We start from the raw sequence: 26,243 nt of genomic DNA, 5'->3' as shown, positions 1-26,243 counted from the left end.
CAGAAATAGACATTTTGCTATTCTATTACTTTACCACTAGTGTTACGACAACGTAAGCTTTAAGCTTCGATCACTTCGTTTGCAGTCAATCTATTTGTGAGAGAACAATCGAGGCTCGGTGAAATGCACGCTCATTGAATGATTGGTCGCTCTCACGGATTACACAAGCGTTTCGCGAACAATCCGAACATATCCAAGATACAGTGATTTTTATCGACACCGATTACTTGATGACTTGAAATTGACTCGTGAATTTTGCTCCGAGTCACGAGTCAATCCACATTTCTGATACGCCGAGTCAAGTCAAGTCAAGTCATTTTGGCAAACTGACTCGAGTCAAGTCAAGTCATGCGAAAAAGGTGACTCGAGTCTGACTCGAGTCAAGTCATGACTCGAGTCATCCCAACACTGATAAATGCCCGACACAACAGTGATAGATGTTATTATAATCAAAACACGACGGTTCTATTATTTTCACGTGATAATCATCCTGACATCGGTTATTTGAGATCTTTGATAGTTCACATTTAGTCTTCTCTTAAGAATTTGCGTACATATTCGGTTCTTTTCTCTTATCTTTTTATAAAAGACGAACTCAGATAAACCTTAGACCAATGACATAATGCAGATATATATATCATTGCTCAGACAAGAGGGATAGCCGTGGACTTGAAGACCTGACACCCACAACCATTTGTGTGTGAGAGGTGGAAAAAGACAACTATGAATACGAGATGATATATCAAATAGTCGCTCCCGAACACTTCTCCGACCATCTTCAATTGATTGTCTACAATAATTTACGTCCATTACGTTTGCAGGATTAGGATTCATCTCCGTTGCGGGCAATCAACGGTGCGTAAAACGTAAACAAGGCGGGAAAATAACTATGATATGTTTTGTTGTGATCTGGTGTGACTGCTGAAGAGTGAAGACCATCTGCGGGTTGCAAATTGCTAGAGTACTTTTAATTCGACAGATATTTACGACGTAGAATATGTCTTGTTGTCAATTGGCATAATATATATGCATGGGTCGGTCGATCGGTTTGATTATGCAAGCAACGAAGTATGAGTAAGCCATGAAGTATAGCCAAGATTGTCAGTCGATCTTGGTCACGCGTCACAGACATGCATTTCATGCAAATTTGCATTCGTCTCATATCCTCCATTGTCTAGATATTCGAATTCTACCATACTTATTGCTTGGCTACTGACCTGATTCGTAGCATGGCCGGTGACAGAGACATTATTGATGCCTATGAAAAGGATGAGTTGGAACAATTGGTGGGTTTGTTGAAGCAATCTAGCTTTGATAAGCTTCGTGAGTGGATCGACAACCACACGGCACAAGCCAAATCTGACGAAGCAACGCAACTTCTTAATGCTATCTTCAAAGGTGAGTCGTGAGTGACTGTATCATCATTATAGCCATTAGGGATGAGCAGAATGAATTAGTGATTTGAAATCGAATTATTTTTATGTTGTATGGATTGAATCAGGCATGTGGAATCGACTCAACAGAAATAATAACATTGTTGGCAGAGCGGTTTTGATTTACACCTCCCACTCCCATCATAACTGCGGTAACTGAGCTGCATGAGATGAGGCAATTTTAGCTCACAAATCCTTTTAGACTCTATATGCGATGATCTGTAGAGGCACTTCAATTATATTTTTTTGGGGACCCATCAAAATCCAGTGTCTATTCATGATGAAGACTGTTAGACTGTTTGATTGGCTCCATTTTTACGATCAAATCCAATTCAAACATTAGCTTTCCAAGGCGACTGGTCGAGAATGAGTTACTTAAACTACTACTTCAAGTTGTTTCGGCATCCTCCAATCTTTTCCATCATATCGCTATCTTGAGGTGTATTTATTTGATAAAAGTTTTAATGAAATAACGAATCTTGAATCGATAAAATTAATAATAAAATGACACTAATTCTGATAAACCTTAATGTAATTTTCTACCTTATTCCTATCTGATTCATGCAGTAGGCTAATTATTAGTTGAAATGGAATTTTGTATTATTGGTATATATTTTCAGATTCCTTCAGAATATTTCTGAAAAGTTCATTATAATCCCATCTCTTCTTGATGTTAGTCTAGTAATACAATGCTGGTGTACTGAAAACATCAATCCAATGATCATTAATCAATGTAACATCTTTGTTGCCCAGGTTGTAGTGAAGACAAGAACAACTTATCTTGTCATGCTCATGCTGCCTACACCCATTCCTTGAAGCTGCTGTCGAGTGATGAAATTGCTAAGGAAGTTTGCGAAGAAGTACTTGCGGTTTTACTTCTTGAGGTATCATCCCAGATTGGAAGATACGGTCTGTTATTGATTATTATTGTGTGTTTGTAGGTAGCTCAGCTGTCAACAGGTGGAATTGTGGACATGTCGAAGTTGTTAATTCAGATGACACGCTCTGGGGATAATGGGAATGGGTACGCAATTGAAGTTTTCCCAAAGGTATATACTATATTAACCCGATCGAAACGGCACACTCATTAATGATTACTGAGCGTATTTTCACGAACACGCTTCACTTAATCCAAAATTTCCTGGGTTGTTCTGGTCGTAGACAATTACAACTATTACAGATGGATAGCCATTATCAATACGCATACGTCGAGCCATAAATAACATCTTATACTATCGAATAGCCTGTTCAAAATGCAGATTGAATACATAAAAACGTTTTGCGCAAAATACAATTCGCCACGACGTTCGCGTGAATGTGCGCGCGTGAGATAACCAGCGCCCGTGACCTAAATCAGCGCATCTCCGAGACATCAAATTCATTTGCAGATCTTTTCTCCTAACATGTGTTGGTTATGCCCATTGTCCATCTATTGGAATACTTATAATCAAAAATTAGTCGCACAGAAGATTCTTCGAACTGGAAGTAAAAATATGTTACGAAATAACATGCGCGGGTTTTAGCAATGTATTTTCTGTTGCTGTTGAAGATTACGCATATTGAATATTTTTGCTATTCATACTAATACACCAATACTGCCATGATGTTCTTCAGCGAGCTACAAGATCTCCGCTATTGATATGACAGCAAATTTATGTCTGTAAATGGCTTCACTTCTGGTGGAAATGTTTCACGTCTTTCCCGTAGTAGCGAATAAAAAGAAATGCACCGGCACATCAAAGCTCCGGTCGCGATTCTGGTATTGAAAGGTATTTTCGTGTCTGCTCGAGATTTCTGTCCACAACGCGCAGGTCATTTATGAAAATTTGACGACCAGCAAAGCCAGGCATCAAATCCCGGTTCCATCTAATCAATGCACTTTCTTGATTCAAAGTATTTTATTCGTCCATGATTCACGAGAGAGGCAAGAAAATTCGGCGTAACTCTGTCAAAGCAGTTGACCTATTATCATTGCAGTGTGGGCAACGAATATAATTGCAATAACTTCAGTTGCCAATGCTATAATGGTTTCTTACGTTTTTCCATGTGTTGGTGCTAGATGTGCTGGCTTGTTATTATTTCGATTTGCTGTTGTATTACCCGTGTGATGCATTATTTCATATATTGTGTCACGCGACTCGACATGTCATTGCTACATATGCCGATATGCATAGCCTACCTGATATACTAGACGACAGTCTCACTATTGCGCTGTTCGGCTTAGAGAGGCAATAAATGTCCGTGTTCCGTTTGTTAGTGTTAGATGTGGTTTGTTGTTATTTGTTGTTATCTGTCATTTCAACCACTAAATATTCAGTTCTTGTTGTTGTACAGTAGTTAGGTTCGTTTCAGCACATACCACTATCTCGTACAAAGGATGGATAGGCGATTACATGGCGTTATGAAATGAATCGAATCGGTCATTTGAACGTCCACGATAATATGATATTACCAAAACAATAACACGCGGCAATATATTTGCTGTTGTGATTAGCGCAGATTTGCTGTGGCAGATTACGCTTATCGATTGCTGCTTTTCATACCTAATACATCAATACTACCATGATGATGATGGGCTGTCTATTGGTTCAATAGACAGCCCTTGTCTCAAAGCGATTGTCTACATCACGAATATCGATAAAAGGCTTACATAATATGACCAATTCTTTTTTCAAATGCCCAGTAAAATATCAGTGAAACACTGTATTTTATATTGCAGGTATGACTACCTGTCAATCCAACCACTATATATTCAGTTCTAGTTGTTGTACAAGAGCAAGGTGTGTTTCGACAAAGCACTATCTAGTACTTAGTAACTCGTACAAAGCGATACATCGGCACAGTGAAATGAATCATTGAACGCCGTCGATACTACAATAACACGCGGCGCGTGTATGTGCAGTGAATGCGAGACGCCTGGCATCAATCGCGCTACAGCCAACTGTAGCCATCGGTATATCAACGGTCGTTACATTCGATTGTATTATCGTAAGAACCTCACTCAGGTCATTTTGGAATCCTGATATTGCTGTGAAATCAGTCAGGCGATGATTCTATCCCGAGCACGTCTATGTATGACGTAGTCGCAAATTCAAAAATCAAATTCTCTTTTATTTTCAAAAAGTTGAGAACACTTCTTGGTATAGGGGCATCACCTGTTTCTCTCTCGCTTTGAGAGTAGCTCAGTTGGTTAGGCGGCTGTTTCACGATTACAGCGATATATTGGGTGTCGGTTCAAGTCTCGTGGTTCGGATTTTATGAACATTTTTCTAAATGCATTGAAATTTGGACTCGAGGCCGGCCGTTCTGATAGAGTTAATGGCAATATGCAATTGGAGTAAACGTTGTTATTCCTTGTGAGTCAAGGCATCTTTCCAAATAATAAGGGGTTATTGTAACTGATAGCAACTCTTGCGTTATTCAAGTCGAAATACAGGCAATCTCTTCTCAATGAATACTAGCCAGCCTTCAGGATCATCGGACCACGACCTAACATATCAATCTCGCCTCCCGTCACATGCCACCTCATTTTGTTGCTTGCCTTTTATATTCTCTGCTGTACTTTTCATTCAGTGTGCATGCCTCTTCTCTACTTTGCCTAGGCCAGGGGTTGCCAACTCAAAATGGGCCGCGGGCCGCATGACTTCAATATCGAGATTAACATAGCCAACGCAGCTTATCAATCACGTGTGATAACTCTACGTAAGTACAATGCTGTGCTCTCTTACATGGGCGATGGGCATAGTCACCACTAAATGAATAATATTTGATTGAACAAACACAAATAAATAAAAATCAGGCTCATCAATTTCATTATATTTTGAACTATGGGCTGCGCACGATACCTGACAACACTCTGTAGCAACCAAAACGGGTGGCCAACCTTTTTGCTATTCACGGCTGCATTTCCATTACTCATGTAGCCCGCGGCCGCATTCCGGTGCATGGTGGTAATAAACAAGCTGGGGCCAAATATCTACGTTAAACTCACCATGTCCATTGCTGGTACACTCCGGATAAATCTATTTACTCATATCGGCTTACTAAGGGCCAAGAGATCGTGAGTATAGTCATTAGTCATGTTGTGAAGATGGGCAACAGGGTTTCGTATAGGCTACTGTAGTCGCGCGAAGTGCGAAAATTTTTTCATGTTCATGAGGGGATTTCGTCATTGTATTATTAGTATTGTTTCACACATTACTAACAAAATTCATCTTTTCTCGGCCCATGTGATCAGATTCGCCGGTAGAGTTTATGCAGGGGGTTTCTTCAAAATCTTAGAGAAGTTATTAATGCTGTGGTGCATCTTTGGGTGGGCCAATTCTCATTAGTCTCCTATGTTGCAGGCAGTTATTTCTTGACCTCCCGTTAGAATTGTCGTTATAGTGGAAATACCAAAAGAATTAATTCGGAATGAGGAGAACACGATTAAAAATTGGTATTTCTTTATGGGGCACATAATTTTTCTCTGCTGTTCGCATCTGTACTGTGGGACTCAGATTACTATGGACACTGCTATATTAATATCAAAAATCAACTCGCATTGACGCGCACGCAGCGCGAAGAAAATTTCAAGAATAATTGAAACCTCTCATTAATTAGGGAGTCAATTCGTAAATTCAATTTGCATAATATTGACAGCCACCAACACATCCTAATTGAATTGAGTGTCGACGCCCGCATAATTTGCTTCTACTGCCGTAGATTGGCCGCCCCAGGATTAAAGAATCGATATTGGGGTTAGTTATAGACAAGGTAGCCTATTCGCTGGAAAACTATATCTACTCGTAAAGCAATGGTCTCTTGTAGAGCCCGAAGTCGTTTATCAAGCCTACCGGTCTTGGCAGTGGTTGGCCATTGCACGCCAAGGCAATATGCGCATTCATATCAGTAAATTATTCCTCCATAGAATGATATTACCATGCCGAACCGAAGGAATAGGGATATTGGGCACAGTAGAATGGCTTACCTTGAACAACAACAACAATATGTTTAAACTGAAATCAATTTCGGTATTTCGAAATGGTTCGCTGAGCAATCTTCCAAAATTTCTCCGAATCGGGCCATGGGCTGCAAAATATGATGCGGGCCGCGTGTTGGTGACCCCTGGCTTAGGCCAAGGTGGGTGTCTGATCTCAAAGACTACTCCAAGTCGTCTCGACACCTTCCTATCTTTTCATTGTATCACAGTTTTTGTGGTGTTTTGAAATGATGAAAATAATAATAAACTGATACTGATATCAGTGATATGATTACAACCTTTGATATGGTAGATCAAGGATCAATTCATAATAAATATAAATGAAATTATATTACAGCTTCTCTCCTTGATCGAGCAGAAGCCTGAGGTTCATCTTGGTGCAGGTCAAGGCTCAATGGTGGGATACGAATATCGGAAACACGTCTTGAACAACCTTTTCTCCGGGAAATGGTCAAAAAAGAGCGTTTTGCAACTCAATAAGGTCATCAGGTAGGTTCTTGAATCATTTATAGCTTGTGATTTAATAGGTACGTACCCATGTACTGTACCCATGTAGCGCCAGTTTCTAGCTCTGTATAGCATCATTTTTATGAAGAATACATTCAACAAGCAAAAGGGTACATCATTCGGTAGCCTACGGTCCAATCAATATGGTCACTCGGAAAAAAGGGCATTCACATACATTGCATTATTTTTGCGTGAATCTCACTCTGAATATTGTACAACTTGCTTAGTAAGTACCATGGTGATGCAGTAAGTTAAAAACACTTCTGGATATATTGAGGAAATGGATACATCATGTCAGTTGGCTTAAACAACTTTGCTCCGATATTCACACAGACAAATTCATTGACAATCTTCTACCTGTACCAAACTAGCACACAAAGACACAATGAATACTTAACATGCCTTTTTTCGGTGTGTTTCAGTTACAAGAGTAATTGAACCTTATCTGTTTTACAATAGCTCACATAGTACATTAAATCTTACGCAGATCCGCTAATGAGTTGCAATCGATTTACACTCAAATTTAACACATTAAAGTCTTATTCAAAGAACAATAATTCAGCCTGACATACGAGTTTGTCACTCTGACTCAGATGAAACCTGTAAATTCGTGGATTTGATTCATCCTGACATGCGGTTGTGAGAATTTCGTCACCCAACTGACATTCCCTCAGAAATAGAAGTGAGACCAGCTTGATGTTCCGCGAGAATATTGATGAACAGTTTGCAACGCGGCCTTTGAAAATTCCTTCAGCAAGACAGTCAAATACAAAATCAACATAGTGTGCGAGGGAAACATGTCCATTGTAGTCGACTTGCCGGGCGTTGACGATGCTACTTTTTTCCTGGATTATATTTCGAGGAAGATCACAAACAACAAGACATCGCTTTTCAATTTCGCTCTCAATATCTGGACCTCTGATGCAATTTCCCGGACTGAATATTTGTTTCAAATCATCTTTGAAAGGTGCTGGCCTCCTTGTCCTCATATCAACATTCACAGTGAGTACCCTCGCGGAAAACAAAAGTTCACTTGTCTCCAAGTCTTCTACGGCGGTGTAAAATTCCTGCGATTTATCCTTGATAGGCTGCGCAAAGGTTGCAATCTTTGTTTCTCGGTTGACAAAGTCAATCATCGGAGATGGTGATTGATTCTTTTTATATAGACTCGGATAACACTGAAGCTGTGTCCATTTAGCGAAGCGACAAAATTCAATATTCTTTGAATGATTAAGAACATCCTCCATTGATGATTGATTTATCCAGTAAGTCAAATTGGTGAGTTTTAGCATTGATGCCGGATTGAGAGTGACTAAATACAAGATAACCATTGTCAAAGGTGACAAATTACCGTATTTAGAAATAAATCAAATGCAGATTCAGAAGAGCATAACTCAGGATTTTATATCGCAGCTGTTGTTGACTGTGACTACGAGGATGCTGAAATATTGCGTCAGAAGATAGGGTAACTATGACTTGTTCACCGTGCATTTTCAACCAAATTGCCTACTGTTATCAACCTTGATGATGCAACAATATATTAATATTACCAATGTTTTCTGGGATTTCCTTCAAATGTGTATTCACTATTCAGAAACCATTTATGGCAGTGGTTCTCAAACTTTTTTTAGACATGCCCCCCTTATTGATAGTGGAATATTTCGCGGCCCCCTAATCGTCGTATCACTAAATCCAACCGGGAAGCTAGCAACCCCAACAGATAGTTTGGTGGCATGGAAGGTTATGACTGTTGATGAGTGAATTCTAAAATATGAAATTCGGACTATATAGAGAGAAATGAGTATGAACCAGAGATGAATGGCGCTGAGCCTGAAATTTTTTCCAGTTAACCGGTGAGTCGCGCCCCCTTAAGACGCTTTCATGCCCCCAAGGGGGGCACGCGCCCCTGATCTACGGCTTTGCAATCGAGTAATTCAGTCCTCTGTGGTGCTCAAGCTGGTCAGAGGTCGCTTATGAACGTCTTTTTAAGCCACTCATTTCAAGTGAAAATACACTCATAATATTGGCCAAATTACTGTACTAGTGCTATGGCTGGATGTAGGACCCTACTTGGTTTGTATCAAGTTATACAAAACACGCTTGAAAACAAGTACAATGTTTTGTTATTTCACCCTTCAGTCTTTATAGTGAAACAATTGATCTGTTATTTACATTTGCCTCTCAAAATTTACATTTTGACCCAATATTTAGTTCATGCATTAACACACATATCGTTAATTCCAAGAACGGCAGTGTTTGTAGATTTCGGAGGGGATTTGAGCTCGGAAAAGGGTCGAGAAACACTGCATATTACCTGTGGCTCCCCCTGTTAGGACACTGGATACGTCAAAATGCTTCAATATGATTGTGGTTGATGTTTCGTTAGTTGTTATATCCATTTTATTCCGAATCACGGCATGTTGAAAAACTGATTTGATAAAAGCCAATCCTCTATTTTTTTGAAATACCAGCATCTGCAATCAACATAATAGATAGTTTAAATTATTTATTGAAAGCACTGGTAACTGAACTGACATGTAGGTTACTGTATTGTGTGGCTGTGGATAATCCAGCCCTAATATGACCCGGGCTGTGACCAGATGAGGTCATGGCAAATCATTATCTCAACTAGTCCTCGTCTAGACTTCCTGACAATTCCTTAGTTGCGCGTATTTATAAGAACTTAGAAACAGGATACAGGATACTCATTTCCTCCCACAAATTGAGTTCCAATAAAAGGCTGAATTAATGATACCTGTAGGGCTGTAGCGATTGATTCAACCTGGTATGTTGCTTGATGGGAGTCTATGCCAAAGTTACTGTTGTATGCACTAGCCAACTGACTAATGACTGCTCATGACTGCTTCTTGATATAAGAACCATGCAGTCTTGCTTCAGTTAGCATTTTGTGGTATGTTGAGCTTAACACCATGTCAACCTTTTTGTTTTTTTGAATGTTTATGATTCACAATGAGCAGACAATGGGCCGACTACAATGGTAGCCCTATAAAGTAGGCTAGTAGCTGTAAAATGTCAAATGATAATTTCCCCGACAGTGCAAATCTACGATACAAACGAAATGCAGTTTGTAAAAAAATTTTGATTTTGTTTACAATTTTGACATTTTTTGACCTCGTGCTACAATTTTGACTTAATTTTGACTTTTTTGACATGTCAAAAAAAGTGCCCTACTGATCACACACGCAGATCCAAGGAGCTTTCTTTAATAACACAGAACAGCCAAATAGCAGTAAGTAGTGGTCAGAAACTTGTAGATTTAACGGGATCAAATCATACTGCAATATATTAACAAATATAGAAATAACGAAGTGAAATGAATCTGATTGTCTATTTACGTCCTTGCGACTGAAGCGTGAGAGCACACTCTCTGCACTTTGTGATCTCTCAAAGCATGTTCTTCGCAGACTACTTTTCATCAAGATTTAGGTTGTGGGAATTGAGGTTGGGTGCAGGGGTGCGTATGAAGATTATTGGAACCCTGCTTGGGCAGCTGCTACAATACCTTATATGGCAGCAGAAGTTCGAGAAAACCTCATTACTATATTCCCTCACACAGCACTATGAGTTGATTTAGACAAAGAATTTTAGCTAATTTGTTACTTGCTGTTGATATGGACTCAAAGCAAGCGGTGAAGTGGTCTTTGATGCTACTCAGTAGATCTGGAAATTTTGTCATGACCTATTTCATTAAAAGTAGAAGGAATAATTTTCACTCCACACCAAAACTATGACAAAATTTATGGGAGGAAAAGTACCGGAGTACTTCTACAAATTAGGTTGGGATGCGCAATTTTTTGTTTGAAAGCTGTCATCAGCAATGGATTAATTTGCGTGGAGAATTTCTGCAACTAACGCAAAACATCTAATTGGAAAAACTCTCTTAATGATATTCCGTTACTGTGATATTGAGCACTGAACAGTGATAAAATTTGTTGAAGGGGCAGTTTACACCACATCTCTTCTTACTGTGTCTGAAGTATGTAGTATTTGCATTGCTTGAACGAAATTAGTTGGATGACAATGTCTCTTCACTGGTATGATCTGGCGTAGTAATTGAATACACAAATCTAATATTCCAGTTGATAATCAAGCATGATACTTTGGTAGGGTGGTTGACATTGCTTACTTTCAACCAAATCCTTCATTAGGAGTACCATTTCAGCGAATAAACAAACCAAGTCTCCTCTCACTTCCTCCATTGTCATCCATTTGATCTCATCAACAGCAACAGAAAAACGCATCTTCACAGTACAGAGACACTTCAATCCAGGCAATATGAAGGGACTGGTTTGAAACATGCAGGTACAAATAAATGCAATCTGTCAAGAACGCCTCCAAATCAACATTTTGAACGGGGGCAACTCTTTTCCTACATTGAAAATATCGATGACATACCTTGAGTGTCGATTCATTTGGTTACCTTTCATAACTTTTACAGCAGGGGGATTTATCCATGCTTCTGACTATAAAAAACTCCTTTCGCGGCTCCAAGTTACACAGATTCTTGAATGCCTGTGTGTGAAGTTGTCCATACCGGTATCTGGTGTGAAAAAATCGAACTTATGTGCTGTTAAGTTATGGCTAGGGCTGGGCAAAATCGAGTACCTGAGTGATTCGATTCTGAAGCACGTAAAATGCTTCGAGTCGAGTCGAGTAATCGAGTATCACTCATTATGACGTCATAGCAGAATAATATTTGTCAAAGTTCAAATATGTACCTTTTAAGCGACCACAAATAATGTAATGCCTGTTATCCATCATATTAAGGATACTTTGTTATTTTTTCGACCATACCGATTTCATTGCACTTGGTGACAATATTGTGGGATGATCATGACTTCGGAAATGCGCTATTTCCAGTAACGTTCGTAGCTTTGTACTTCATGTTTCGTATGTTACGATAAGGCCAGTCAAGGTTTCAACAGTGAAATTAGCATAAACTAGATGATCGTTGATAAACTCCTCGTTGATAAACTTTCAGTGGTGAGGAACGTATAATTTCAGTACTCGAAAAAATCGTCTTTTACTACTCGACTCGAATCATTAAAATTAATACTCGATTCAGATTCGAGTACTCGAATCATTGTGCCCAGCCCTAGTTATGGCAAAACCCACTCTTAGTCAGAGGTGGTCAGTAACGAAGTACTTCTACTTTTTTGAAGTACTCGAGTAGTTTTCCTCTACTTCTGGTACTTACTCAAGTAGATAGAATCTTCGCTACTTCTACTTCTACTTCATAATATTTAGTGATCTACTTACTTGCTTTTTGCTATTTTCAGTTTGTCAAGTAGAAGTAGTCTAACCCCAATTAGAAAGAGAAACTGGGGAATTGTTGGGCTGTTTTCACAGAGTTTTAACTTTCAATCTTAAGAAAATTTAAGTCAAAACCAGAATTTCCGTCGCGCTTTACGTCAAGTATACATAGAGTTACAAATATGTTTTCACGAAAATGAATATCATTTAGGTTGCGCGTTGCATTGCACCGCATTGTCGCCCATATGACATATTTCGTCACAGTAAATATGGCCCATCACAACGTTTGAAACAACCGTTTCGAAATCTAGCATTTACCCATCATATCGTAATCGTAACCCATGGTGTGTCCTATTCTGGAAATGTGGGCTCTGACGTTTTCAGTGTTGAATGTGTTGTAGCAGACAAACGTTGAAACTGCCGTTAAAAAAGACATAAAATACATTTTCCGCTTTTCTGTTGTAGTATTTGTAGTTCTCGTTCATTTCACAGTATCATTTACAGTTCTAATTGGTTTCAGTTCTTTTTTCTGGGAAACATACATGTTTAAGTTTAAAAGCAAGTGTAGCATCGACGTCTATTTTGCTAAACAATTACGCTATATGGCATTTTTGCGTTATGCCATATTTTGTTATCATGGTATACGAATCGCGCAAAGTGTTAACAACGTATCCATACAACTTCTCCGTATTGCTCTTCTACTAAACTAAAGGTCGTAATAGGCGTGAGGGAACATGTCATGACATTTTCTAAAACGCGGGATGTTCGAGTTAACAGCAGATTACTATCTCATTTCCATAGCAAAACTATCTTTGCATCTCGTCATGATTCGGTCAAATGTTCATGCTGTCGGAAATTTATACCTCCTGGGATGCATCAATATGCGTTGTACATGAAGCTCTCTTCACCTTGCGCATATCTTAATTTGCAGCTTTTGAGAGTCCATGCGAACGTATTATGACCGTTTTTAAAACTACTTATTTACTTGAGTAGATTTAAAGCCTGCAAATTCTACTTCTACTTCAAGTAGTTTTAGTTTGCTTATGGAAAAAGTACTTCTACTCATACTTGAGTAGATTTTTGCGTCACTACTACTTCTACTTGAGTAGCTTTCTTGACTACTTTGACCACCTCTGCTCCTAGTCAGGCGCTAAAATCAGCTGGTATATGGGTCGCCAAACCAAATTTATTTGCTAATCCATGTAATGGTAAACTTGAGGAAACGCTGGTTTCCATCATATCAACAGACTTAATCTTAAGCTCTCAAATGCCGATGCATGATACTCCTGTATTTGGATATTTGTCATGTATTCTGTGGCGTTGCAGAGTGATTTCAATGAATCCGGAGGAGTTAAATTTTTTTCTAACGAAAGCGCTGAAGCAACTCGAGACAATGGAACTCAAAGAGATCCCGGGGGTGATAAAGCAGATGCTTTTGATCGTGGAAATCGGGAGCCATGAAACGCTGCTCCGTGGAATATTTAACACACTGGAAAAGATACAGAACGCTCACAGTGACGGGGCCAATGTAGAAAGTAGGAATTTATCTCAGCCTCTTTTTTATTTGCTGGTTTGTTACACGGGGGACAGTGGCTGATATGGGATCAAAATTCTCACACTTTTAACTTTCTTTGAATGATTTTATTGGTCACGCAAATGACAATAACATCTAAGATCATAACCACTTGAGTCAATATCGTAAGTGGCCAAAACCTGTTTGAGTACTTCAAATTAGTAGAAGCACTCGTTGCTGACCAGGACTGTGTGTACTCAGTAATATATTTGCTCCTATCAAGTAGCCTACATTACCAGTGTGCTCCCCTGACCCGTCTGAAATTCTCAAGTCCAGGTTTATATTCACAAAAAAATGAGCATCCCTCACTGCCAGGCGTGATTAATCTCAGCCTCGTCTTCCAGACAATGAATGGAGTCAGATGTTCCGGGCAGATTCAGAAGACGAAAGGGCAAATCCCGTTACACGAATATTCGGAGAAGTCTTGGAACATCTTTTCAACGCGTCTAGGCGTGATCAAGCCGTCGGTAAATCACTTGTGAAGATATTGAAGGTGAGATTCCCAAACACTGCCTTTTCACGTCACCACGCATAGGAGTAGGGCCTGATTGGTTATCAGTTCACCGACAATATCGAGTCGATATCACACTTGAAAAGGAATATTGATATTCTCAATTAGAGGTAAAATAAACCAGCAATTTTCGTGCCATCACAGTGATCACACCATGATAGTAGTGAGTCGTAGAGCTCGTCGGTTTCTAATAGCATACAGACAGATGTCCTGATGCCAGACTTGAGCAACTAGCTATTTCTAATTGTATAATTAGACTAATTCGATCGAAACGTTGGTAATCTAATTCTAATTTAATTTGTGAAATGTTTCTATGCCCTAGTTTTAATTGTAATTTAATATCCGGTTTTCCTGAACATTCCAAAGGAGAGCTGTGTCGAGAGCCGTGATGAGCCAAGCTTGCTGTACAGACATTTGTAATTGTCATAATTATTAAAATGAACTATGGTTTGACGCGATCTAATCTTTATTCAATTTCCAAATTTTCGCAAATTCAGTAATTCTAATTCTAAGCTAATTTGGACGAAATTGTGTAGCTGTAATTCTAATTCTAGTACAATGTAGAAAACACTGTGCTTGATGCACCCTTTCTGGTTTAGGATCATTTCATGTCTATTGTCAAGCATATCAATAGCCTTAAAGCTGTTCAAATAAATATCACTTGGAAATGCGTCGTAAGCTAGGTGCTATATCTTTCGTACGCCGGCTGAATGTATCGTTGAAGTTGCTAGTTATCGATTTTATGGGTAGCGGCTCAAAAATCTAATATCTGTCGGGCTATACTTTGGAGTGTTTGTTTCAGATTGCAAAAGAAGCGATATCGGAGGGCTCGGTCACGACCCTGTCAATCGGGTTGGCCTTGTGCACAGCGCAGATGCAGGCGTATCAAGACTCGGTGTTAGACGTGCTGAAAGGGATTGTGTTTAGGCTTGTTTTGTGTGTGTAGGCCTACCTAGTCTGTGCTGTGTGTGTCTAGTGTGCTTTATGTTCAGATGCTTTGCTCACAAACATAAGGTGGCTCATAGTAACTGGTTGAAGGAACGTCTGGTAACGGTTCCAGATCTTCGAAGAATGGTTCTCACGATCGTAAGATATTATTCAAGTCATTAGTTTATAACTTGAAGTTATATTTTTGGCTTGATCGGAAAACCGATGACAATCTATCCGTAAACGACCATGAGTCGCGGTATTACAGGTATTATGGCTGGATGTTAAATTAGTCCGAATGCATTTTTACAGTACTTCGACTTATAGTGGAATACGGTTCCTTTTATGTTTTTGATTTGATCAAATAGTAACGTGTATTTGGAGAGATTAGCATCTCTTCGCAGATGAAATTGTGGAAGGCTTGATAATGCAATTAACTTAGCTTGAAAACTTGTTTTGAGAAAGTGTAAATCTACTTCATGTATACTCATCAGACATGGGGTGATTACTTCATGAATGTAATCGATTGCGATTACGATTACTTCGGAATCACGCGATTACGATTACGATTACAGCAAAATCAGGAAGTAGTCGATTACAATTACGATTACATAGGAAAAGTAATCACGATTACTCACGATTACATTCATTTTGCTTCTTAAAACTAATCTCGGAAGATATATTGAAGACAATATAAAGTTGTGATGAAAAGGCCTAATGAGATTACAACTTTCTTTATAAATGATAGGTCATTTGGTTGTTACGTCACAATCCACCCACTCCTTCTTTGTAGGGAACGATTTACCGCACCCAACGATTTGCATTTTTGCCAGGCTCGTAACCGCTGCCCCCAATCTCACCAATGGGTTGGGAGCGAGCTCGAAAGACACTCAAAAGTATTTCGGAAATGAACAGAGAGTATTTTCGAGAGATTAAATGATTTTTAAAATTTTCTTCGAGTGTCTCTAGAATGATGCTAGAATGTCTCTAGATAGCTTGATTTTGAAATGCATACCTCTCCCATTCAAGAAAAAAGCATGCATAAATTATAGGCATAGGCATTTCGGTCCCAATCATTATCGCACCACGAGACACCAAAAGATATATGCAGTTTCGGCCAACATGCGACTCCACACAAAGTGTGCTACCAAAGCAAGACGCTTACCGAAACATTGGGTATGTAGTCTATCCATTGTCAATAGCAGCGGTGGGTGGGCGTGACCAATAATCATGATCCCCACAATACAAATGCCATCCCGGGCACTCACGGAGAAATGAAGACATGATAATTTGTGTGTGCGTCTCACGAAAGTTTTTCCTTTAGTCTGCTACGTTTGGGCAACTACAATATCTTTTGATTATATAACAGACGGAAGGTCCAGAATTGACAACAGAATAAAGTAGGCTACTTGGAACAACAGTCCAGATGTTATTATTATGAATTACGTGCCCCCAGCTCTACATGTAAACTGACCACCGGGGCTGGAAAAGAATGAAAAATAAATTGTAGCATCACGCAATTACCAATATTATTAACGAACTTCTGTCAACAAATTGAAAATTGACCACCCTATCGGGGCGTAAGATCAACGTTTGGAGTGGGGGACGAATTACTGTTTTGGTTCTGATGCTAGCCACAACCCACGCTAACATGGTGTATAAGAGGACTACTATGGCGGCAGGTCCAAATGTTGAGTAAAGAATTGCGAAATAACGATTGATGCTCGATTAAACTAGAGTCATACGAGAATATGATATAGTGATATAAAATTCTGCCTTCACTTGATACAGATATTGCTTGATGCTGTTACGATAAACGGCAAAGAACGGATCGGCTATGATATATATCAGCAGCTGTTGATTTTTAATATTTAAGTTCAGATCATTAATAAAATTTCATCATTTCAAAACACCACAAGACTGCGATTCAATGAAAAGATAGGAATGTGTCGTAACCAGTGGTGGCTTTTGGGGTAGGCGAGGTAGGCGGTCGCCTAGGGCCCCCCCTGGTTGATTTACGCGCTTTCGAGGGCCCCCCCGCTTCGGTTTACGCGCTTTTTCCAACTATTTCTCCGGTTTACGCGCTTTTTTCAAGTATTACCATTTTATGAATAACCGCGGAATCCTTGTATCCATAAAGAATATGGTATTGTACCGTAAAACAGGTCAATCATCAATTCTCATTTTTTAGTAATCATTTTACGAATAACCACAAAAATCCATGCACCAATGTAGAATATGGTACCGTAAGCAGTAGTCGATCATTAAATTTCTGCACTAGTTGCAAGAGCTCACTTTGATTTGATGATCTCTATCTATTTTGCTATTAGCTAAAGGGCCCCCCTCCTACATTTATGCGAATGTTATCATTTTGCAAATAACTGTGAAAATACATGTACCCATGTAGAATGTAATACCGCACACAGAAGTCAATCATTAAATTACTGCACCCGCTGAAAGCTTACTTTGATTTTATGAGGGGGGGGGCCCCCTTCTTCAGTTACGTGATTTTTGGTTATCATTTTACGAATAACCGCGAAAAGATATGTACCCATGTAGCATATGGTACCGTAAACAGTAGTCGATCATTGAATTTCTGCATCCGCTAAAAGAGCTTACTTTGATTTTATGAGCCCCTCCCCCTACATTTATGCGGATTTTAGTTATTATTTTGCGAATAACCGTGAAAATATATGTACCAATGTAAAATATGGTACCGTAAACAGTTGATCATTAAATTTCTGCATCTGCTTAAAGAGCTTACTTTGACATTTATGCGAATTTTAGTTGTCATTTTACGAGTAAACGTGAAAATATTTGTACCCATGTAGAATATGGTACCGTTAAACAGTAGTCGATCATTAAATTGCTGCACCCGCTAAGAGCTTACTTTGATTTTATGAGCCCCCCCCCCTCCTACATTTATGCCAATTTTAGTTTATCATTTTGCGAATAACCGTGAAAATACATGTAGGCCTACCCATGTAGAATATTGTACTGTAAACGGTGTTCGATAATTGAATTTCTGTGCTTGTTAAAAGAATATATTCTTCCTAGTGGCAGCATTGTATATTTCAGTGCATCAAAATTTTCCAGTATAAGTTTGTGAGATTCTACTTGCTAGCTCTTGATGCCAGTTTTCATATGATACCGTATGCCAATTTATAATGAACCGTGTCCACACTGAGCCTGAATATCCAAAATATCAAAGGAAATAGTCATTTGAAAGCCAATGAAAGCATGTAGGCTATTATAGCCTATATATTGTTGTCTACTGAGCCATTCTCATGACTCAACATATTAGTTGTGATTTGAGCCTTTTCTGAATGGAAATCCATTCTCAGGGTTGTCATGATGGCACATTTGTCAATTTCTTGTCCACGGATTGGCAGCGTATTTTCAAAGCTTTACCATGCTAAATGTGCACCTGGTACAGTCAGTCAGAAAGTGTTTATAGTGTTGTCAGAAAGTGTTTTTTTATCACAGGTGGATGTCTTTTAATTGGTGGTGTACTAAAGATAGATATGCAATAGATCTTGCATGCAGGAAAGTTTCTAGCGGCCTGATGCTTGATATTTTATGTCTCAAAAATCTATGTCGATACTGGAAAGGTTTGAATGGCTATCATTGAGAAAGGTGTACGAAAGGCTACATATATTCATTTTGTTGTGAGGTTGATAATTTAATGTGATGTCACGGAAAAAGACCAAAATGTGACCAAACAATTTAGCAATGGAATCAATTTCAGCAGGCAGAGGAAAGAATTAAATGATCACAGGGCAAGTTTTTGCAACTTTTTTTACAGCTTCTGGCAGCTTTCTACATACTCGGAAGTTATGTAGTATGGTGTTTTAAGCTGTTTGGAGGAATCTTATATTGCAACTTTTCTTGAGTTTTTCAGGCAACTTTCTGCAGCTTTTCGATTTTTCATGCAACTCACTTTTTACTGGAAATATTTGGTACTTTATGTAAATAGATCACTTGATTATCATCACTGTCGTTTAAATTTGAGGTCATTTCTCATTTGACATACATTCAGGCTAGACCGCCGTGAATTATATTACGACTGGGTCAATTTTTTCAGGCTATTGATTTTGTTGGAGGCGCCAACACTGAGTTTTGCGACAGTGCCTTGGATACGCATCGATTCGAGTATCTCATACCTTAATAATTTCAAGAAACTTATCCATAAATGTAACTTTTTAGTGTAACTTTAGTGAAAAATAAATGTAAAATAAATGCAACTTTTATGAAAAATATGTGCAACTTTCCAAGGATTTGACTGCAACCAAAATTTGCCCTAAGATCAGGTGTTGCATAAGACAATTTTGACCATTACACTCTTGAAATGGGCTACCAGTTCAATATAGATATGACTCGGTAAACAGCATATTTAGTAAGGCGCACTCATCAGTTGACAACCGTACATTTCATTAGCTACGATGAGTTTGGTATCACTCAGTTATATGTTATGTTGTAATTGGTAGCATCAGTACCTCCTAATTACTGCAGTCAAGTATCTGCTGCAATGCCGCGAGCACATGCTAAATGTAAGTCAGGATTTTAGAAAAGGAAGTGGTTCAGATTTGGAAAGAAAGTAACAATGCAAATTTTGAACTGCTACACATACACAAATATTTAACCATCTATTTCAGCTCAGGAATGTTCTGCACAAATTGAGGATGATGCTGTTTTTCCACCAACTATATTGCCTTATAGACTTGAATGATGTAACAGTGCTTTCAAATACGTATATTGTATTTGATTGTAGTGGTCTTTTGTCTATGCTAGTTGTGGCGTTTTAGGTTTAATCCAACGAGGCAAGTTCTTACAGACAAAAATATTTTTTCTATAACCTACAATTTTTTCATTAGTGCGTGTTGTTTCGTATGTGTAACTGTTTATTTACAAATTGCGCTGCTACTATAGTACCGTATGTCCGTATACTTCAAAGTTTGTTGTTGTTGTCATTGTTACAATGCGAATATCATGGTTTGTGATTTTGATAGTTGCGTCATACTTTGCCGTTTTGGTTTTGCTTTTAAATCTATTTAAATCCCTTAGATGTGCAGTTAACTCTTGAAAAGAGGCACCTAAAAATTATCCGAGTTCAATAAATATTATATTACAATGGCTGTTGTATTGAAAGCTATATTCTTACAGATCGTGGAACTAGCTCTTCACAGGTGATACCAGTACTGATGTGTTCCTGTGGTATTACTGGTGTTGTACCACATTGCCACACATTTTGCTTTTATGCCTTATCATGCAACAAAATCTTCTTTGTAGCAAAAAGATAGGCCCAATCCAGCACCTGGCTGAAACCTTGACGTGGTGTGCTGGCTTATTACTAATGTCAGCCTACAGCTTTCTGGATTTATGTGGTATATTTGGCGTGCAGTTGCCTTGTTATACTATGATGTCATGCTACATCCCATAATTCTTCTAAATAGGTGGGTCTCGACACGCGCTATAGTTCACTTTCGAGTCACTTGTTTTCGAATACCGTATGCCAAGTCGTTTATTGTACTGTGGCATGACATTGTAATTATTTTATATGCTGAAAGTTTTATCATGATGTACAGACAAAGCACTACCGGAACAGTGTATACGTTTAGTAGAACAATAAAAGTATCGTTAAGCGTCAGTAAGGGGGGGTCTGGGGGGCGCAGCCCCCCAGAAGTTGCGATAATATAGATAAGGAGGGCCCCCCGGAAGTTTCGCCTAGGGCCCCCCCAATCGTAAGGCCACCACTGGTCGTAACGACTTGGAGAAGTCTATAAGATCAGACACCCACCCGTCGTTGTGGAAATCGTAATGTTATGTCTCATTTGACGAGTACAAATTTCAAATATTTGTAAGATGTACAAACCTATGCCTACTGCTCCCCAAGCAGCAATGGTCAAACTGCGTTTAACTACGCATACCCAAACATCAATACATCCGTTACTATTTGAAACTACAGGCAGAGTGGTGATTATTATGCTGCTGCGAGGTAGTGACGTTTCGAGGGTATTGATAACCAAATATACAGCATGTCGGGTGCTCTCACAATCACTATCGGCATCGATCACATTCGATACAATTACACTATAAAGTACAAATCGAATATCTATTTTCTATGTGTAGATACTTAGACTTACGCAATGACGAGCAAACTAATACTTGTGACGTAATAATGAACAGTGGCGTTTGAAAATCACACGTTTCTGCTGTCACTAACCTGGCATAATATCTCTTTCTTGTTCACGAATGTTTAGTTTATGTCATTGCCCTTGTACAAACACAAAGTAATCGTTGTTTCACAAAGAAATCGATTAGAAATGTGAAGTAGTCGATTACGTTTACGATTACTTCGGAATTTTTTCGAATGTAATCGATTGCGATTACGATTATTTGAAAATGCTGTAATCGTCGTAATCGATTACGATTACTAATCGCGATTACCCCATGTCTGATACTCATAAGTGATCATAGTCATAAGATACTATACATAGTAGATTTCTACCCACATACAAGTAGAACGGCCCTAAGTGACAATATTGAGATTTTGAAAGTGATTATGATGGGTTTTTATCGAATTAGTAAGAACTGATAACCACGAAAGCATATCTATGCCAATGTGTGGATCAAGTCACCGTTTTCGAGTCACTGCAACTTTGGACTCGAGTCGAATTATTTCGAAAAAAGAAAAGATATTTAATACTAATGACAATTCCCAGTTTATGCAGACTCTACTTGAGTCTTGACTATGATCATTTGAAAAGTTAGACTCCTGTGCCGACTGTCAATGCGGTTTCTACTCATGGCTGTAACTGTTCAAAATTGGTGGGAAATGCTTCCTGGAAGCCATACAAATATTATATGATAATTTGATCAACATTGATCTGCAAATTCGTCAATATTTTTTTACCCTACGACGAGAAGAATGTAACAAATGAGCAGTTAAACCTATTATACTAACCTTATGTTGAGATTTTATGGCTCTGTTACTGTCGTTGTCAAATCGTCGAAGGTTAACATTTCTTCGCGTCTGATAAGGCGCATTCGGAAAGCCCCTCGAGGAAGAGCCCGTGCGGGAGGATAGCCCGCAACAAGCTTGCCGGGATCTCGGCGGACGTCTGGTCGCCTGCATGTTCCGGGAGCATCAGGAAACCAGGACTGAGATCATCGAACAAATTTTGAACCGAGTCATCACGAAGGCGACCACTCCAATTCATCATTACATCGGTATGTCGGTGTTGCCGTGAATGCCTGAATCTTTGTGTGCACCTGATCAATAAGAAGCATTAATATATACTGCTATATGTCTATCTAAGGTTTTCCGTGTGTTGCAGTGGTTCTCAAATTGTGGTACGCGAGAGCGTTCTAGGTGGTACGTGAAGAGTGCTGTGAGTAATATCATACCCTAGATTTACGTGCTTTGCGTAAGAAACTGTTGCAAATATCTCATTAAATGGTGTCTCCTTGCTAGCAATTGGTGCTGCGGTATAGCACTAACAGGAATAACCAATAAGCACCGGTACATTCAAGTAATATAAGTAATTTGTGTGGTAGGGACTACACCGTATAGACCAGGGGTGGGCAAACTATGGCCCGCGGAAATGAAACTTAAAATTATCAATAAAATGTGTACTAAAAATCGAATTAATGTAGGGACTTGATTAACTTTTTCTTAGTATATTTCACCATGATAATTCTATTTCACCATGATAATTCTAAGACAGTGGTTCTCAAACTTGAGGCCATGAAAGCATCTGAAAGGGGGCGCGAAGCTGAGCTCAACTGAAAAAATTTACGTCCAATTCACAGCGGGATAGCTGCAATGAGATTGACATAATTTGAATCACCAGTGGGATTTCAGATTGGCCACTCCATTTTTAATTATTTCAGCGATGTGCTTATAAAAAACGATTCGGACGCGTCTTGGGTAGATTCGTTGTCTGTATGCATACAATGGGGGTGTTTATATTTTATCTACACATAGTAAAAACGTGTTCGAAGCTAATATGGTTATGATGCTGTCATCATTGTGTGTCCTGGAACTGAAGCAAAAGTGGAATTAGTAAATACATGAACAGATCGCTGCTCACAGATTTAAATTTCGATTTTGCTCTAAGAATCGGGCTAACCGACTTCCATCTCTATAGGTTTGACAAATTGGTTATTGAGGTCCCCCAGCCTATGAAATCTCACCACTATATGTTTCTGACGCGTGTACGATATCATCAAAGCAATGTTGGGCTTGTTTAAAATAACCACATCTATTATCTCCATGTCCTCACTATATAATCAAATATCAATATTGCGTTTTGGTTTATAATCCCAATTTTATATAGTGCGGCCCGCAAATGGATTAAGCTGTTGAATGGGGCCCGCGAGATCAAAAGTTTGCTCACCCCTGGTGTAGACGATACAAATTAGTGGTACGCCATGTGGCAAAAACTAAATAAGTGGTACGCGATGGGGAAAGTTTGAGAAACACTGGTTTATTGGAATTCTTTGTTCTGACCACAGCATGCTTCTTTTTATTATTGCATAAATTGATTTTCATTCCAGTCTATGTTTATATGCTTCTTATTGTGCCATAGACTTCTTGAAACTCTATGAGGTAATGAATTATTTTAAATTAATAATTATACTACAACGAATGAAGTCCTAAAAGTAATATCCAAGCTTAGTACCGCCAATTGCTAATTCAAGAATCTGTGACTGCAACTAGAGCTTGTGGTTGAATAGCTTAAATGTCTTGATGATGCTTATGGAATATTCTTTTGAGTTGATTGTTACGGTTGATATTTGAGAATACTTCTTGTACAATATGAATTTGTATTGATGGCTGACGAGCATCCCGCGAGTTAAACCGTGGCATCTCCTAAGTAAACTGCCTTTTTCGTCGGCTTGCTATGAGTAATAATGCACACCTCTCTCTTAGACTATGGGACATCGAATGCGGCGCTTGCCTACGGGTGCTAGAGGGCCACGAGGAGCTGGTGCGTTGTATACGGTTTGATAACAAAAGAATTGTCATCGGCACTTACGACGGGTACGATACCTTGCGATTATGTCTGAATATAGTTTTGACACGGCAATGAATTTCTTTGATCAGGAAAATTAAAGTGTGGGACTCGCAGGCTGCGTTGGATCCGAGATCGCCTGCGGGCTCGCTATGCCTCAGAACACTTGTCGTGAGTATAGTAGTAGTAGTATATAGTTTCAATACTTCAACTCCAATGCTGGAGTCTCGAAAAGAAAATTGGTCTACCATATCTCAGCACATAAAAATCATGTTGCACACGGCTAGGAATATTTACCGAGCAAAATTTCTGTGCTGTAGCGATCGAGCCTCACAATGGTCAGAAAGCGCTATGAAATAGTTGTGGTCCAGAAGTAGGAAATTATTTGTGACGACGTGGAACTGTCAATGTTTTCCTTCTTGGCGCAAAAACGAGTTTAAACTTTTCAACCCATAATTATTGCCTTGACTCGACTCAGAATCGAATCTCCCAAGTATTTGATTTTGCCCAGTCCTATATACTAAACACTGAGAGCTTGACTGCAAAACTTTTGACTTGAATTGTGTCATAAATATTGATTGCAACATCCAGACCTATTGATTCCGACAATGGAAACTTTGGGGATTTAATTATGAGTTGGTAAATAATGCAGCAATGCGACTAGATGCAAATAGATTGTCTCCTCTCCACGTGTGCGACTCTTGGTGTTTGGAGCACTTCCACTTGAGCAGTTACTGAATAAAACATACCGACTCTACAGGTCAAATTATATAGCGCGACAGCTGATTTCGAGATGGTCACTTGTGTTGCTAATTCAACTAAATTGACCATCATGGATTAGCTGCAACAACTTGTCTTGATACCGTTGTTGTGGGTTGAGGGTTTAAATATCTCTGGGTTAAAAGTGATTTTTGGTTTCTACTTTGGATACTGTTTGCTTCCGGGGAAGACAGTGCCATGGTTTTAGCAGTAACTAGACCAACTCGGATTTTATTATTCCAGGAACACACCGGGCGAGTCTTTCGACTGCAATTCGATGAATTCCAAATAGTCAGCAGTTCTCACGATGATTCGATTTTGATATGGGACTTCTTGAATGTAGAAGACGAACCACACAAGTGAGACATTGATTTGTGTTATTGGAATCTATTTGATATCTGATCAACTGCGTTGACCAATTTCATTGCTTTACCTTCGACTCTCCTTGCACTGACTAGTTGCATTTCATGTTGCAGCTAAACTGACGACACTTGTTTATTTCAGGAATCCGATCCCGCCATGAAATGGATAAGATCAGCAGTCGAAGTTGCTAACGACGGCATTGGCCGGTTTGGAAGCTTGCCCCCGTAACTGTAGTTTTCAAGTACCGCTAATACCAATTTCATCGCTCTTACTACTACACGAATATTTCAAAGCTTCTCACACGCATCAGAACCAGTAATTCACGACACTACGCGTCTCACACCGAACAAGCACTGAAAGATGGCTGACTTCAATTGATTAACAGAGCTTTCCAATACTCGACACTAACACCACGTTTATTTCGTTGGCTTTTTCAAACTACATGGAAGGGCTTGTTCCCGTGTGTTTTTTACTTTGTGCCAAATTTCCGATTCGACCTGTTTCGAAAAGAAATTTTTGTCAGAATAACGACAGTTGGTGAGTGGCTTCGGCATATGTGAAATGAGGAGCGATGTCATTTCCTTATTTCCAAGTAACCGCCGGACTATTTCAGATTTGCTGTTGCTCTTAGAATGATTCTTGTATGTGTTTCTTCGTCAGTGGCGATTGCATTCTGGTAACCTTAATCTTCGTTTGTTCCTCTATTATTATTGTGTCACTCTTAGTTGCGAATTTTCATGATCAGTCAATGTTTAGTAATCCAACTCTTTCCGTTGTTTTGTCCGATTGTTTATTTTAGCTGAAGCGATTCTGATGACCGTCTTGCTTCATTGATTGTATCAGACGATCAACATTGGCATAGTGTACAGAGAAATAAATGATTGTGACTACATTGAAA

At 39.1% G+C, this 26,243-nt stretch overlaps 2 protein-coding genes across 4 annotated transcripts; one reads left to right on the top strand and one right to left on the bottom strand.

Annotated features, from left to right (window-relative positions):
* Positions 1–857: 857 nt before the first annotated feature.
* On the top strand, positions 858–26,243 carry LOC145454793 (Fanconi anemia group I protein-like). 3 transcript variants are annotated; one of them, XR_013920230.1, is made up of 10 exons: positions 1,115–1,398; positions 2,187–2,317; positions 2,375–2,482; positions 6,752–6,903; positions 13,522–13,730; positions 14,113–14,261; positions 24,142–24,252; positions 24,316–24,394; positions 25,226–25,341; positions 25,487–26,243. XR_013920230.1 is itself a non-coding variant. In XM_080332778.1 (8 exons), exons 2-8 carry the CDS (start codon positions 1,230–1,232, stop codon positions 15,223–15,225), a joined length of 1,062 nt encoding a protein of 353 aa, XP_080188904.1. In that variant the 5' UTR covers positions 858–990; position 1,229; the 3' UTR covers positions 15,226–15,240. The 3 variants fall into 3 exon arrangements, 1 of the variants encoding a protein (XP_080188904.1); XM_080332778.1 differs by lacking the exons at positions 24,142–24,252; positions 24,316–24,394; positions 25,226–25,341; positions 25,487–26,243 and adding exons at positions 858–990; positions 15,082–15,240 and having other exon boundaries at positions 1,229–1,398; XR_013920231.1 differs by lacking the exons at positions 1,115–1,398; positions 2,187–2,317; positions 2,375–2,482; ... (1 more) ...; positions 13,522–13,730; positions 14,113–14,261 and adding an exon at positions 22,248–22,436.
* Positions 6,910–9,562, bottom strand: LOC145454794 (uncharacterized). The gene is made up of 3 exons (XM_080332779.1): positions 9,457–9,562; positions 9,236–9,395; positions 6,910–8,233 (listed from the first exon to the last, which is right to left on the bottom strand). The coding sequence occupies exons 1-3, from the start codon at positions 9,529–9,531 to the stop codon at positions 7,461–7,463; spliced, it is 1,008 nt and encodes a 335-aa protein (XP_080188905.1). The 5' UTR covers positions 9,532–9,562; the 3' UTR covers positions 6,910–7,460.

Source organism: Botryllus schlosseri, chromosome 13 (genome assembly GCF_051294905.1).
Source record: "Botryllus schlosseri isolate E-star chromosome 13, Bs_hap1, whole genome shotgun sequence".
NCBI lineage: Eukaryota > Metazoa > Chordata > Ascidiacea > Stolidobranchia > Styelidae > Botryllus > Botryllus schlosseri.
This window is presented reverse-complemented; position numbering and strand designations above follow the sequence as displayed.

Bases quoted from the DNA above. Each gene is read 5' to 3' on its own strand.
- LOC145454793 (XM_080332778.1), top strand. From the start codon at position 1,230: ATGGCCGGTGACAGAGACATTATTGATGCCTATGAAAAGGATGAGTTG. The intron at 2,318-2,374 runs GTATCATCCCAG...GTGTGTTTGTAG, and splicing joins TTGCGGTTTTACTTCTTGAG to GTAGCTCAGCTGTCAACAGG. The intron at 2,483-6,751 runs GTATATACTATA...ATTATATTACAG, and splicing joins CAATTGAAGTTTTCCCAAAG to CTTCTCTCCTTGATCGAGCA.
- LOC145454794 (XM_080332779.1), bottom strand. From the start codon at position 9,531: ATGACCTCATCTGGTCACAGCCCGGGTCATATTAGGGCTGGATTATCC. The intron at 9,396-9,456 runs GTCAGTTCAGTT...TGTTGATTGCAG, and splicing joins CACAATACAGTAACCTACAT to ATGCTGGTATTTCAAAAAAA. The intron at 8,234-9,235 runs GTAATATGCAGT...TCTTGTATTTAG, and splicing joins CCTAACAGGGGGAGCCACAG to TCACTCTCAATCCGGCATCA.